General features: G+C 37.0%; 1 protein-coding gene across 9 annotated transcripts in view; it reads right to left on the bottom strand.

Annotated features, from left to right (window-relative positions):
- Positions 1-10421: 10421 nt before the first annotated feature.
- Positions 10422-16479, bottom strand: part of RET (ret proto-oncogene) — a 127628-nt gene continuing 121570 nt past the window's right edge. For all 9 annotated transcript variants that reach the window (XM_083843792.1, XM_083843790.1, XM_083843791.1 and 6 more), the window contains 3 exons: positions 15012-15111; positions 13837-13984; positions 10422-11934 (listed from right to left, as the gene is read on the bottom strand). In XM_083843792.1, the coding sequence (XP_083699918.1) occupies positions 11777-11934; positions 13837-13984; positions 15012-15111 (406 nt within the window). In that variant the 3' untranslated portion in view covers positions 10422-11776. The remainder of the gene's footprint in view (positions 11935-13836; positions 13985-15011; positions 15112-16479) is intronic.

Genomic DNA, 16479 nt, shown 5'->3' with positions numbered 1-16479 from the left:
CTAAATTCCAAACAGTGTGAACAAAGAAGGTCTTTCCAGAGAATGCTTTGAATATGCTGTGGTTTTAAATAGGCAGGGATTTTCCATGCAGACTGGGAACTCTCTCACTACTCTTTGCTGTCAGGCATTCACTTCACTGCTCTGTTCCACTAACAGCTGGGCCGCACCTCATAGCAAACCAGCATATGGGGAAAATGTGTGAGGCTGGTGTGACCGGCAATCAGTGGGGGCACTTTCCTAAACTTTGAAGGTTGTCATGAGGCTGGATCCTTAAAAGACATCTTCAAAATATCTTTAAAGAAACTCACAGAGAGGGGAGCAGGTTTTAGATTTTCATATATGCGCTCCTGAAACTAGGTAAACGTGGGTTCTTTCTTTCTTTCTAAACTATATGTAAATATACTGCTATTTTAAATCCGACCTCATACAGAGTTTCAGTATTGCATATTAGAGATGACTCTCGAGTACCGTCCCGCTCCCGCTTGAGCTCTGTGTAGTGGTAAATGCGTCAGAGTTTACTAGATGCCCGTGTTATTTTACTGAATCTGGAGACTGCAGAGTTCTGCAGACATAATATTATCTGCAAGTTCAAGAAGATAACGGAATGGAAATAACCACTGCCACCCAGCTGATTTCATTAACCAATACTGTGAAGTAGGTCTCAAACAAATTGACAGCCCTGTGTCACACGTTGGTTGGTCTACAGAGAGCAACCAGACTGAATATTGTCCTTCGAGCTTCCCGGGTGCCCCTTTTCTGTGCGAAGGCTGGTTGCTACTGTGTGCTGAGATCTCCACAGAGATGGACTGGTGATCACACACAGAATGCTGCTGCTTCTTTAAGGGATGCCTTCCTCTACTTTAGAGTTTCTTCACTTCCAGAAAGATTAGTTTCTTTTTCTTCAGCTTGAGAGAAGGAAAGAATAGGTTTCTTAAATTCTAGTAAAAACAACTCAGGTATTCATAGTCATATCTGTATAAGAGGTGTACCACAACAGGAAAAAACGTTTTTGCAGTTAGATTTATATATAACTTCCTGACTCTTCTGTCAAAATGAGCCATTCCAAGAGTAGACGTTCCTTCATAACTCAGACCTATACTCATGCTGACAAATGTTGTTGTTTCTATTTGATCTTAGTCTTACAGCCCTACAGAGGAATTCCTGTTTTGTTTGTGAATAAATAATGCAATAAAACATTAGGAAATGTCTGTTTTAAGACAATTCATTTCAGCTGGGGGAATTTTCCTTAGAGAGGTGTTTGGAGACCTCCTAATACCTGAACGCAGTGAGTGTGTTTATATGGGTGACAATTTTACTAAAACATTATGATAGGATGATTATTTTGGAGATGACGAGACAGACTTTTAAAATATTTTCCTAAAACTTTGGTAAATGGTGTTCTTAAATTGGTGCAGCTAGGGAAAAGGAAGTGGCTGGCAATAGCTGATCTCAAAAAGCAGTTTTCCAGAACAGCATTAGCTCTAGCCTCTAGTGCTTTTTGTTTTTTCTTGTCTTTGTATTTTTTTAAGCATATGTGTGGGCTGGAGGGGAAGAAACAATAGAAAAAAAAGAGAGGAGCTGATCTGAGAACATGATGCCAAAGTGAAGGAGTAATGCAAATGAGACCAAAGGGGAAATTAAAAGAGGAAAAAAAAAAAAAAAAAAAAGCAATCCTTCAACAGTAGATATTTTTGTTCTCTTATCCTCTCGAGCTGAAATGAAATGTGCATGTAGAATAAGAAAAATGGTCTGTTATTTTGCCTGAAATTTCAGAGCTTTAATTGCCAAACAATAGTCATTAGTTTGCCGTGACACAGGGCTTTTTGTCAAATACTACAGCTCAGCCTTACTGATGGCACAGTTCCAACAATGATCCCATGTGAAGCTGCTTTTTCTTTATCCTTGTTTTAATTGTTGCAAATTATTTATAACTGATACTGAGCAACACAACTAAAAGCTTAATCGTCTTGATTTGTATATTTTCCCCTGAAAGTCCTCATTTTGAGCTTTTATGCCAAATTATGTTCCATAACCTTTTTGTCACTCGTCCCGTCCAAACACATCTTGTGCTATGGGCTATGAAATAAAGGGTCATAGAGGAGGTAATTCATTACCGCAGAATTAACAACGCGAAACTCTACCTCAGGCACAGATAATGATGCTGTAGTGTGAGCCTCAACCAAGTCACCGAGACACTAACTTAGTGCTCTTTGTGTACCTCCCAAAGTAAAAGGGACACCATTGCTGTTTTATCGTTATCGCGGGGCATCTGTGATGAATATTAAAGGTGCTTTGAAGGTCTGCATGTTTCACTTCACTGCTTTAGAGGCTGAAATCATCTCTTGAGTTATGATAGGTTTAGAAGAGAATGTATGTGCAAAATTACTTTGTACCAACACACGAGCAATTTACTATGCAGTAATCTTCCTTTATTTATTGTTATTGTTCCTTATTTTGCATTTATTTGACCTTTGACTTTGCAAAGCTCAGACTTTTGGCATCTACATCTTTGAATGTTGAAGGACTGCCTATATTTATATACTGTTTTAGTATCAAATAAATGCTGATTTTTTGGTACTATAATGTAACCGATTTTAAACCCACTGTTTGGGATTGTTTGGGAAATGAACTGCTATAGATCGTTTTGTTTTGTGTTGCTGCTGCTCTGGGATTGCTAAATTACTTCCTTTTAGAAATTCCCATTAGAAAATAGAGTTTGTACAGACTGGCTACAGCATCAGCCAACTTTAAATTCATATATTGTCTCCTTCCAAACATTAAAGCAGACAGTTTTTATACTCATGAAAACAGAAGGAATTCTCTTAATTCTTATTGGAAAAGATAACCAATATAATCACAGTAAGTTAATATAAATCAGATTTAATAACCACCTCGTGTCTGAAAAATATGGTGAAAGCAATTCTTATTTCTTGTTTCTCCTTTGAGTCGTGACAATTTAGTTTAACCTTATCAATGGCATTGGCAACTATCAAAGTGTATGGAGCATTGTATCAGAATTGTTGGGATTTTTAAAAAAAAGTGTATATTTATTTTGAAATTAATATATAGTCACTGTTTGCAAGAAACGTTTGCTGAGCTCTTTAATGATAGAAAAAATTCAGAAAATGGTACTATACGGGAGCACGCATTTTTGGTTTTTGCTGCAGAGGAACAGGCATGAAAGTGAATTTCAAACAGTTAAGTGCCCAGACTCCACTCCTTGCTCCGGCTGAAGGGAGCGTGCCGTATTCCACAGCAGTAGCTGATCATTTTCCTGGCTGCACGGCCTTATTTTTTCTGGCAGGCGCCACAGCTCACATGCCCAGGCCTCCACCGCTCATTTGCAATTGCGGTGGGATAGGGGACCAGAATAACCAGTAGTGGCATCGTGGAGCACAGCAGTACTGAATTCTGCATTGGTTTATTTCTGAAGACTCCGAGGTACCTTTGCTATATGGCTTCTTTCCAATGTCACCAGGAAGGGCTTTAGGCATTCTTCTAAAAAGGGATGACAATTTTGTCACAAATCTGTTGACTACAAAGCAGCTCTGAAACAAGGTCCAAGCAGCTGTATTCTGTACCTAGAATGGAAAACAGATAAGGAGGACTTTGACTAGAAGACATAACACTCTATTTTGTGCAAAACATACAAAAAAAAATTTTTTTTTCCTATCTACAGTATTGCAGAACAGAAACTCATTAAAACTATGAAGTAATATATTTAAAATTAGTCCTATTAAAGTACCTTTTAAAATGTAGAGTTCACTCTCTAGGATGCGAAAAGAAACGTTAGATCATTCTATATATAAGGCAGTATTGGTCGCATTTAGAATAAAACAGGATATATTAAAATAAGATATAAGCCACACAATCTTTCATGAGCACTCCTTGTCTCAGAAGATAACTGTAAATTATCAAGGTCTTTTGGTTATTTATCTGGTTGGGTTTCTTTTTGTATTTAAGAATCTCATGTACCAAAGCTTAAGTTGCTGAGATAAGTATTAAGTATCTACAGTAAATACAGTATCTTTAGAGAGGGAATTATTTAGGCTTCCTTAATCTGAGATGTTTAATGTTTTATTCAGTATATCAGTATGTAATATGCTTTACTGAATAATCTGTTGTACCCTCTGTTCCTGTCCTGCAGACAAAAGAAAACAACAACAACAAACCACAGCCTTCCCTACAAAATAAAAACTGTAGAGAGGTACAGTATGGAGATGATCATCGATGTTGACAAATTAGCAAACAGCTAAGTACAGAAGAGTTGTTCATTTCTTTGTACGATAGACAGGATCAGAGACAAAGAAACTTCTCATGTGCTCACTTGTCTGTACCATGCTGGCCCATTTTTAACAATAACTATCTACACCAATCTTTTTTTTTTTTTTTTCTTTTTTGACAAGTGTTAGCTACAGGCTTGTCTGTAACAGCCACAAAACCTTTCCCTTCCTTTGAGTCCTAACTCCAGTCAACTTATAAGTTATTTTTGTTTCCCTTGTTACCATTACCCCTCATGGTTGCGTATACATCATTGAAAAGTTTTTAAGTGCAATGTTTCTGGTATTCGTAAACTACTCCTTCAGTTGATTGAATCTTTTACTCAGTCTTGCCCATGACACGTAAGGAAATGCTGCTTAATTGCTGGGAGGAAAGTGAGATTATTGTGAGCTTCCCCTAGTAATGTGGGTTACAGGGTCAATATGCAAGGTGCACTACTGTACCTGTTCCCTCCGGTCCCCTGATCCATGCTCAAATCTTGTATGACAAGGCTTTTAACCATATCCTTGAATCCTTTTATAGCAAGAAAGATATTATGTGCTATTCATATTAGTGCATTTTAAGGTCTAATGTTGCTACAAGCAGAGTTGTTACGTGTTCCCTATTAGGTATATGATTATCATTTGAAATGGTAACTCTTACAAATAATCTCTAAATTAAGGCTTAGCTTTTCAAACCATTTATTTCAAATTTCATAATTTCAGTAAATCATAATGGAGACTCAGTTAAGCAACTCAAAATAACTGGATGAACAATTTCTATGTGATTAAAAAATTGTCTCTGATGACAACTCATTGCAAACCAATTTGCTTTATCTTTGTGCATGTAAAAACGGTGATAAATATATTTCAGTATAAATAAAAACATTCTCAGTATTTTTATTTTTTAACAAAACCCCACATCATCTGTTTCTGCTCAGTATTTAATTGTCACAATTCCTTTTAACAAATAATCCTGGAAGAGCAACACTGGATGAGATTTCCAATTGTCTTTTTTTTTTTTTCTTTTTTTAATAAAATCCTTATAATCCACATAAACTTAATACATTTCTATTCACTATGTGTGGACCAGGCCCCTGTTCAGAAAGCCTTCCTGCACAGGAGAACCATTTAAGTGTTGAATGGCTTTCTGACTCAAGGCTAGAATCTCTCTCTCAATTATTTATACCCTGTAGCAGAAAGATTCATTCTTGTCTACCGCTGTCAAATCAATCACTGACACTCCTGACCAGAAGAAAAAAAAAAAAAGAAAAGAAAAAAAAGAAAAAAAGAACACCTTGGGAAACAGGGAACTCTGCTTGTATCGTGCTGGCTGTTTTTGAAGCTGTGCACACAGCTATACACATGGCTAGGGAGGTAGGTGTCTCCTGCATCTGAACCCACGCTGGATGTGGTTCATCTCTCTGAAGCTCGCATCTCTGACACAGAAGGTTTATTTTGGCATTTCCGAACCTTCTTTTTGTTGTTGGGGATTTGATAAAATTAAAAACCCAGATGTTTCTGGCTAGTTATAATTGTGTGTTTAGAGAGCATCATGTAAACCCATGGGTTAACTGTGAGCACCCAGCATCAGGTGTGCCAAGGGCTTTTAATAGCTGTTAACTACAACCCCCTAGGAGCCAGGATAATTGTCTGTTTTCATAACATCACAGCTCTGGATGTATACAATCACCAACCATGCTATGCTAATTAGCTACTAACCCTATCTTAACATCAGTGGGTACCTGTAAATTAACTTTTCAGTTCAGGTCGGGAGGATGCTTTTACCGTGAAGCTCCTTACAGTCTCTGGATACCACACTGCAGTTCCCTTCACGAAGCAATCCATGGCAAGCTAGGTTGTCTGCTGGCCAAAACGTAAAGTGAAAACTAAGCAGTATTTACTACGCCCCAACAACTCATGCATTTTCACTCTGTAAGACTGCACTTCGTCTTATCTGAAGTAAAGCACACATTCAACTTCAGATTGCTTTTGTTGCAGTGCATGCATTCCCTGCGGGTGTAGGATAGATCAAGAGGGGGGACGTGGGGCTGGGCTAGTGACTTGCAGTTGCCTGGCTGTACCATGCCTCTGCACCGGGCCAGTGGGACAGAGGGCTTCTGCCTCTTCCGCCCCATCAGGAGATTCTCAGTTCACAAGCTTAGAGGGTGAGAAGGTCAGGGAACCCATCCTGCAGGACACGAGTGAAAGCAGGCGTCTCCGTCTTCTCACCAGCACAAATCCTTTTGTCCCTGCAGGCTGCAGCATATGGAAACCACTCCCATGGGCGCACACATTTTCCTCCCCAGATCAGATCACGTGGTAAGGGAATAGTGGGGTGAAAGCAGAGAAGAAAAGGGAGAGACCACACGTGTGCTCTTTGCACTTTTCTGTTGACCCCTTGTCCAAAAGACATAGTGCCAGCGTGGCATACAGTAATTCACACCTACTCTTAGAATCAGCATTGTGAATGATTAAAATCATATGTCCCTACAGTGCTCAATAATAAACTATTTTGCAAATATAAATCTAAAACTAGGTCTCTAGATGTCTTAGTTTACATTTTCTTCCATCCTCCACTTACAGAAGATTACTAAATATGCAAAAACCTTGTCCCACTACAAAGGATGTTTTCCAGCAGGGCAGCACTATTTCCCATCTGAGAAATGCCAACGCATTTCTGAAGAAATAATCGTAAGGTCTGTTAATAACCATCTCTTGCAGAGAGCGGTAAGAAAATAACTTTTTTTTTTTTTTTGCACAAGTCTCTAACGTTTTGCTTTATTTGTATGTCAACTTAAAAACAGAAGAGGAAATTCACATAAAATACTTCGTTGAAGTAACTTTACATGGGGACTTCTGTGGATACAGGGCTGACTGGACCGGCCCCGTACCTACAACCTAGGTGGCAGCAGTGATTGCTGTTACCTTTATGCCCCACTCACATTTTAAAACATTGCATCTATGTGCAGACATATTCAGTAATTCCAACCATGCAACTGGTGGTTCTTTCCACTGTAGCAATATCATGATGAAATAAGCATCTTTGATATTTTGAGTCAAGATCTGTCCATTGGCTATACTTTCTCCATTAAAATAAGCAGAGGTTTATCAGGAACATAACTGGAGATGACTGAGATCAAAGCTGTTTTTCGAAAACACAATCTATTTTTATTTTTAGGAGCAAACAAAACTAACAAACACCTACTGCAAAAATGACTATTCAGAATATGCATACTGCTTGCTATCAGTGTAATGGTTTGAACCTCAGCAAACTTTTGTGCTTAGCTGAATAAGTGGAAGGATTTTTTATTGTGGCAAGTTAAAAATAACACTTAAATCACTTATCAGGTATGTTAATGCACTTTTGCTTATATCAGCAAGGATATAGTCACTCTCATTCTGATACCTAATGATATCGTTTTGTCACTGATTTCAAAAATCACTATTTTTTTTCACTACCTTGGAGATGAACACACTTTTCTTGCATTCTCTTTTCTAACAGAAACTTCGATGGTTATTTCTTGACATGTCAAGTACAACTGCACTACTTTGAAACTGTTCATATCATTTTCGATTGGCCTGTAATGCAAATGAAACAGCTTCCAGATGAGGTGAAGTTGGGTTATATAAAATGTACCTTGTTAGTACCTAAGTAAGGAACTAATTATTTCAGATGAGCTTAAGGGGAAGTGTACTCGTCTGTAGTCATCTGGGCAGAATGATTATACTTAATTTCAGAACATTATCAGTAAAATGAACTTTCATAGCAGCTCAAAAGAATGTTTTTAGCAAGAAATTCGTTGTATTAAGATATCATACAGCTCCTTATAAAACCAGGTGAAATCAAGAAACACACCGTGAAAAGAACTGTTAATCTTCTCAAAATGTATCAAGAATATATCTGTCTATCTTAACTGGAAGACACAGGTTGCTGTCCCACAGGATTAAAAATGAAAACAAATGCAAAACACAGGTTACATGATCAATTCATCTTTACTGAAAAACTTGATGAATACTGAAAAATATTTCATTCACTTTCACATCTGGGTATACATAGAGGTATAGTTGTGCTTACTTGCCTTCTAGTGTATAGTATAGTACCTACTTCTAAATATTGCTTCTAGACAGATGAGTTACAGTATTGTGCTAGGGATGGGTAAATCTGTGTTACTGCTACTTTGTTCATTTTTTGATAATCCTTCCATATTTTTGCTAGCAACTACTGGGTTATTTGATTTTAGATTGGCAACTATTCATGAATAATTTATTCATGAACGATCCCACTAACTTCAGAGGGGTACTTACAAAGCTAGATGCAACAGACTTGAACAGCCGACCACTTATGTTTTCTAATTAATATTTTAAATACTTTTATACATCTTTAGAGAATGAGGTTTTTTTTTTTGTTCTCCCCCACCACCGAAAAAAAAAAAAAAAGATAACTTAAGCAGAAAAGGTCAAACCCATTCATCTCATTATGGACAATCTGCACCTTTTTTATGGGGATCACTGCCTAGTGCTACCTAGGATTTGGTGCTGCTAAAATTCATCTTTGTTTTACTGTACGACTGTAGGTGTAGCTGCAGTGAGAGATAAAGGGATTTTAGGTGGGCCAATTTTTGAAACAGCATTTCACAATCATAAGTAACTTTGTTTGAATTTTCTAAAAAAAATCCGTAGAAGTACCCTTTTTGAAATATATTGTGAGGCTTGTATTATTCATATAAGACTATATATAAAATCAAGACATAGAAATTTGCTTTTGCTATATATTTTTGAGAACTACTAAAAAAGGGCCATTTTAGAGTACAATAGAGATTTATGCACATTTTGCATGAGAACTCAGGTAAAACCAAATAACGGCAATATTATGTAACTCAATTCATAGATTTTTAAAAATTTGTATTATATTAAACAGGCATATGCCTGCACATTAAAATATGCAAGCTCACAGTAGATTTTCTGAGAATCATACCTCTGGAAAAGTTTGTAGAATTAATATTAAAATAATCTCGTGCTGCTAAAAGTTTCTTGTGCTGACTACAAGGGTACACGAGATTGACCCTCTCCTCCACCTGTCACAACAGAAAGCACAGGCCAGGTAAATCACTTAAGCTCTGCTGGTATTTAGAAAAGGCTGGCAGAAACTTCCAGAAATATTCCCTCCAACCTGTACATTTAGATTAGCCACTCGTTCCCTTTGAGTTCACATTCCTCAGGGCAGCCAAGTGCCTAAGTATTTCTGGCACTGATGGAAATAACAGTCTGCATATCACTTTTTTCCCCATGTAGGAAGTATATTTACTCTCATGTAATTGGGAACTGAAACAAGATTGTCACCATTCTGACTAATAGAAACACAGAACAGGAAACACTTTAAGGGAAATTTTTACAAAACAATTACTCTGAACCATGTATGTATTTCATATGCAGAATCTGTCAGGTGACATAGGTGGCAGTAATTATTAGTGAACTTTTTCACGTGAATTAATGGTGAAACAACTGTGGCTTATGCTGGAAGTCTAAAATAAAATATGCCATATGCTGTGCATTCACTGGTTATTTCAGTAGCTCTGTCTCACTCACCTACCGTAGAACAATGTAGCTTCACATCTCCCAGTTGAATATTGTTGCTGGAAATAGCTGATAAAAAGAAACTTAATTTAAGGAAGAATTAAAAAAAATCTTAGTGCCTTGATTGCTTATGGCCAATAAAGAATTCCCATTTGCAGACATAAAACACAGGAAAAGAACCACACAAAAAAAAGTTACCAGAAATGCCACTTTTTTTTTTCCATAATGTCTCAAAAGAAAAAAAAAAAAAAGCCCATATAATGGGCTTGTCAGTGCCATTTATTTTACAAGTATTCATTCTGACAGCGTTCTGAGTTGTGTCGTGCCACTGAAGACCACCATTACATCACAACTGAACCCCTTTTGTATATATAGCTGTATCTGTTTGCTGTATGCAAGCATTACACAACACGGTAATCGTTGGTACAAAGAAAAACTCACTTTGCTTAGTGCTTGTCTGAAGCAAGGACAGAACAGAAGATGATATCTAAAAGTGAAGTTGTCTAAATTCTAACACAGCACTTTATATCCCACTTTTTGTAACATGAAAACCTGTGTTAGGGTTTTGGCAGTCTGACTCTCTTGTTTCTGAAATCACAAACTTTAATGGAAACAAAGTTGGTACACAAAACAACATCTGAAAACAGCTAAATTGGATTGTAAGTGACAGGATTAAGCTTTGGTAGGATTGGATTATTTAGAATAACCATCACAACGTTAACAACGAGTCACTCGGGATTTACATCCCAACATTTGTAGCAAACAAAAGTTATCTTTAACCATATTAGATTACAAATAAAGACAAAAGTAGTGCTGATCATTTACTCTTCCACATAGAACACATGACCCATAGTCCGATCATTCTCCTAAATATCAAGTCAGTGTTGTAAGAACATTTTTATATTTCACCGTAACAAATTCAGATGACAATTCCTTTGTATGGGTTCATTAAGAGTATTGGACCACTTTTGCTGTGCAAGTGTTGCTTACTCGTAACTTTCAAGATAACAGCTTTATTTGGAACTATGTCATGGCAGTGTCCTGTGCATGGCAGTGTATCCAATTTTGAGCTGAGAGGAGGGCTCCAACCCACTGAACGTGACTGCAAACAAAATCTCTACTTTAACTCGATCTAAAAAATCCTGTACAGTCCAAATTGAACTCGTAAAAGGAACTATGATTGTACAAGACTGTACGTTTTAGCATTCAGATGTGTATGATGGAAAGTAAACTGTCAGATGAACACTCTTGATTGCCATCAGTCTATACAGCATATCTCGTATCAAATTTATCTCCATTGTGCTAACGGTAAGAGCAGTTAAGAATAATAAAACAAACTCTCTTCTCATTAAGACAAGACGATACATTTTACAAGACTTCAAATGTTGAATCTCAAGTCCTCTATTGAGTTACTAAATGTTTGCTTCCAAACCAAGATACAGGCTTCATTAGTGCCAACATCATTGTAACACTTCTCATCTGATAGCAAGCTCAGTAGTTTGGGAGCGTTATTTCCCCCTCCCTTCCATATATTTGTGCTTCCTGCTTAGATCAAGTGGTCGTATGCTAACAGCCACTATAAAAGTAGCAGTTCGAGTACATTTTCCCATCCAAGAAAGCTGTAGTACAGGATGGTTAATCTAAAAACAGTGAGAATGAAGTGCAGAGCCATTTGCAGTAACAAGTTGCCAAATGGAACCATATGCAAGTGGCAATCTAAAAAGAAGTACTGGAACTACAACTCTTATCCAGCCTGATATGTTTTCTGAAAGGGGAAATCACCAATTATAGCCTTCAGCATGAATAACACACTTCAGAAACTACCAATAAAAGTTTGCCAATTGAAAAGTTGTTGTTTGTACAAAGAACGAGCCAATGGACTTTCCATTCTTTGCATGTTTGTTCCCCTCATGAGTCCATTACCTTTCGCAAAGAAAATTTTAGCTATCAAACTTGTCCATAAATTTTGCCGCTGAGTGTGAAACCATCCAGTTAGCATATACACTATCATTTGCATATCTTGAAAACACAGAGTTAGTGCCATCGAATCTTGTGAGTGGAACGGGGCTCTCCTCAGGCCAGTTCGGGTATGACATGCCTAAAAATGAAAACAGATAATTTTTTCTGCACTGAAGAACCATAACTTCACGTGCAGACAGTAAGGCCCTTGGCAAAACTCCCTTCAATATTTCAAGCCAGTCCACTGGATTTTGTCCCAAATAATTAATATAAATGACGTTTCACAATCCCTGAAGCATAAATTCATATGTAGGCAAAATTCTGAAAAAAATAAAGTGCTTTCTTGATTAAAAAAAAAAGTGCGCACACACACGTGCATAATAAAAGCTAATAATTTTTCATTTGATAAGCCTCCAGCTTTCCGTCATTTTATTTTTTAATGTTCTTATAGCAATGTATTGCTTTGCAAGAGGAAGTTCTTGCTGTACAGAAAGTGCTCCAAGAATTAATAAACCTATTTGGGACAGGATCCAAAGTCCATTTCAATCACTGAGAGTATTTCCACTTTCTTAAATAGGTGTCTTTTTCCTTTGCCTTGAATGAGTTTTGGGGGAGACTCTCATACCCTTCACCAGGGATCCCCTGCTTAATTTTATAAAATCCAGGAGCACAACTGTGTGAAGTCCAACAAAGTCTTGAGCACTCTTGCATTGATTCAGCATTTAAGCGTGTATATAAAGCATGTAATTATTTGCATTGAGTCCAGTGATGTTTCTCAGTTGAGGCACAGGGGATCACCAAATCGGAAACAGAGTGCTTAGCACCATGCCAACCCAGCTGTGCAAGGAGTCAACTACACCGGGGTCAGGATTTTCAAAAACAGTTATCTTTTGTTGCTTATTACGTATTCAGCATCTGCCATCAACCTCAGTGGCAGCTTTTCCTGCTACTGCATTCTTTTTACTATCTGGCCACTGAGCACCCCAAAGTGAACGTGAGTTGGGGGAACCTATTAAAAAAATTATAGCTAGGGTATAGATAAAAATAGACCAAAAGCCAGGTATTAATGGCAACTTTTACGCTACAAGACCCAACTTTTCAGAAGTCATACTGCTTGAAGAATGAAAAAAATATCTATAATGTTAATAAATGTCTAAAAACATGTAGAATATTTAATCAGGAGACAAAATGTAGGAGTTTTGGCAAGAACCATTTTTACTGTCCATCTCACCATCACAATATGAAAGCATATGTTCTTTGTAAAAACACTTGCTACATCATTCAATCGGGATTTAGTACTGACATTTTTGTAATAAATCAAAGGACGTGAAAACAGCTGAGTACTTTCAAAATGCCTGCTGTTAAGTCACTTTTTAAAGGGCTTTACATGTCGATTTAGTCTGTATATAATACTTATATAGGTATTTCTACCTTCTGTATATGATAGTCTGATTTCATTCACATTATATAGACATCTCAGCTTACAGATCCAGAATGCATTAACAGCAGCTGAAATTTAGAAATCCATCTCTATAAAATAAAAATGTTGCAAATGGGTACTATCATTTAGCTGTGGCAAAAAAGAAATATATATATATATTAAAAAAAGTCTATTGCTTAAATTAGAGGTGCAGATTCTAACATACTTTAAATGTTCCTAGCCCCCCCCCCAACAGGATAGTTGAATTAGATACTCATAAGCATTTCGTATTTCCCCTGAGAATACTTCCCTGATCTTTTTTTTAAATGTATTTTACTGTATGATATCTAGTCGTTTTACTTATTTTCACATCCTTTTGAAAGCGTTTATTTTAAACACAGCTGCAAAATGACTAAAGGATGTTCTTGATGCAAACTTCGACATTTACCAAAAGAAAAAACAAACAAACAAACAAAAAACCCAAAAGAAGCTTCCAAGCAAATTTTGATTGGCTTCATTCAGACAAGAAACACTGCAATGGGGTTACAGAGTCTGAGAACAGTGCAGAAGAAAAATCATTTTTGTGTTGCTAGAATCTAGTAAATGCATGTGAAATTCTACCATAGAGTTTGTTTTCAATCCATGTGGAAGGGAGGGTTCGAGGGAGGGGAGCATTATTACAGTCCACGAGAGGTGTCTCCTCTTCTGAGAGCCCATCATCATAAAGTAAGGAATCAGAAGGGGTGGAAGCCGCAAGATCTAAGTAGTCCTAAGAAGTGAACACACAAAAAGCTGGGTTAAAGTACATAGCAGTGTGGCTGGTTGGGTATTAAGGCTAAATGTGCATCTGGTTTCTTTGAATCAAGTAACTACAGACCTCACTGTATTTGTCTTTGGATCGTACTTCTAGCACCAGACTAGGCTCTCCCTTTCTGAGGCACCTTTGGAAGTAACCGATTTGCCAGCACACTAGACATGCTATGTACATATTAATACTTCCTTTGCTTAATTCTGCATATTAGTAAGACAACCAAGAAGTTGGTTGTGCCAGCTGAGTTGTCTGACCTTCAGTTTCTCTTATGCCTGATATCTGTGTATGCTTCATACGTATATGCTTGAAGGAGAAGGTACTCAGATCTCCTCATCTTTGTACACAAGGTAAACGCCATCAAGTTCCCAACTGTCCTAACAATCAGTGCATTCACTCTGTTTCTCATTTGAATCTGTGGCCTACACCCCAAATCCATCACATAACTAGTAGATTTAAAAAAAAAAGTGCGTATGTGCAGGTAGGTGTATATATATACATGCATCTTCTACACATATGCAATGTGGACTTATTTTCAGACCTCAGCATCCGTTTTTCCACAAAAGTCTCTACAGGGTTATAATGGTTTTAAAGTAAGTCCAAATGGTGCAATCATACAGCTTCCATATCTCTGTTGCTATCATCATATCATTAAACCAGATTCACAGAAATACGGAATTATTTTAGTTCTAGGCTTTCTACTCAGTGCAACAGTGCAATTTAGGAGTAATATTTTACAGCAATTTGTTTGTTCATTAAGGAAGCTGGACAAACTAAGGGTAAGTCATCTTCTATACAGGTTTGAAATCAAAGCCACTACATGAGGTAATACTGCTTTCAAAAATTGGGATGCATTTGGAAGAAACTGATTAAATGCTTTAAAACTTTTGAAGAGTAATGGTTTTTAAAGAAAAAAACATGTCATAAATTCTGTATATTCAAACTCTCATGATCAGAAAAAAACTCAGTTATGCTTGCTCACACTTACCCTACTCTTCACCATCATTTTCTCTAGTTCCTTGCTGATCTCAGCAAATGTTGGTCTTTTATCTGGTTCTTGCTTCCAACAGCGCAACATCAAGTTGTACCTGTGATTCCCACAAGGTAGAAAAAAGGTATTTGTAAGAAGTGGGTCAAGCTTCTGCTCAAATAATTTGTAGTACTCAAGTTCAACCACACCCTGAAGGCCACACACAATTTACATCTTTGTTTTCTTTTGTCATGTTTTCTGTTAAACATTCCCCTGAATTAATGACTGACATTCACAAGAATGGGCTTTTATTTTCATGAGCCTTTATAAGTTCAAATGATGATGCACTTGGCTGTCCTTGTAGGACTGCAGTCTGAGGTTTCATTATTTCTCAAAGAACCACCTCATGTGTAGGCAGCACACCAGATTTCTAAGTGATTTTTTTTTATTTGCCAACAACTTTAAAGAAATTTGTGTATCATCACTGATGTGCATCTCACAACTTGGAAAACTGCTGTTATGTCAGAGTGTTGAACTTTGCTGCTTATGCACAGCCGTGGAGAGGAGAAGATTGGCTTTGCTGTACACAAGAGACTGCAAATTATCCTTACCGTTCTTGCAGAAACACCCCCCTCAAATGTTTACCATCTTCATTTATTTAAATACTGTAAAGTTTCTGTAAACTTTGCTTTGAAGTGAAGTCTTGAGGAAATACCATACCTAAGACAACTTGTACAAACTGATGTTCTTTGATTGCCTTTATTATTATTATTATTATTATTCTGCCTTTATTTCCACACCAAACTCTATAGAAGGCAAGTTAAAAGGGAACAGAATAGTCAACTGACTATTGGACATATGCTAAGTTCTGGACGTGTAACTCTCCAACCCAGCATGCCATTCTTGTTATTTTTCTAGCTCAAGTATTTTCAAGACTAACAGATCTACATCATCACAAAACTGTTCTGAGGAAACAGTTGACTGCAAGAGCTACAGAAAGCTCTTGAAAAACACTACATTTTCTGCCTCATCCATGATTTCTTTTTTACTTGACTGTTTGAGGTAGAGAATACAATTGAAGTAAATGGTCCCCAAAGTGGGCTCACAAAGACTGTCAGTAAAATATTCCAAGAAAACCAAAAAAAAATAAAAATAAAAAATCTAAACGAGTCAGAAAACCACGATATGGCTTGAATAGAAACTTAGACATGGTCAAGCTCGCCTAACATAAGAAGCATCAACACTGTAAGATATGTTGGAGGCATAAGGTCTTATTCCCCTCTGAGATGGAACAAACAAAAAAATTAGATTATATCCTGGAGGATATTTACCAGTGAAACTTGTAAACTTCTACTCTGTTCTAGGTTGAGAAGTTCTTAATGTTTTTCTCTATATGCAGTATTAAAAAAAGATAGTTATATTATTTCTACTGTATTTTCTTTTTCACGTGGCCAAAGCATCCTTCATATTAAAAATCAGTCAAGGT

This window comes from Anser anser (genome assembly GCF_964211835.1).
Source record: "Anser anser genome assembly, chromosome: 7".
Taxonomy (NCBI): Eukaryota; Metazoa; Chordata; class Aves; order Anseriformes; family Anatidae; genus Anser; species Anser anser.
The sequence above is the reverse complement of the archived record's forward strand: the minus strand, read 5'-3'. Positions and strand labels throughout refer to the sequence as shown.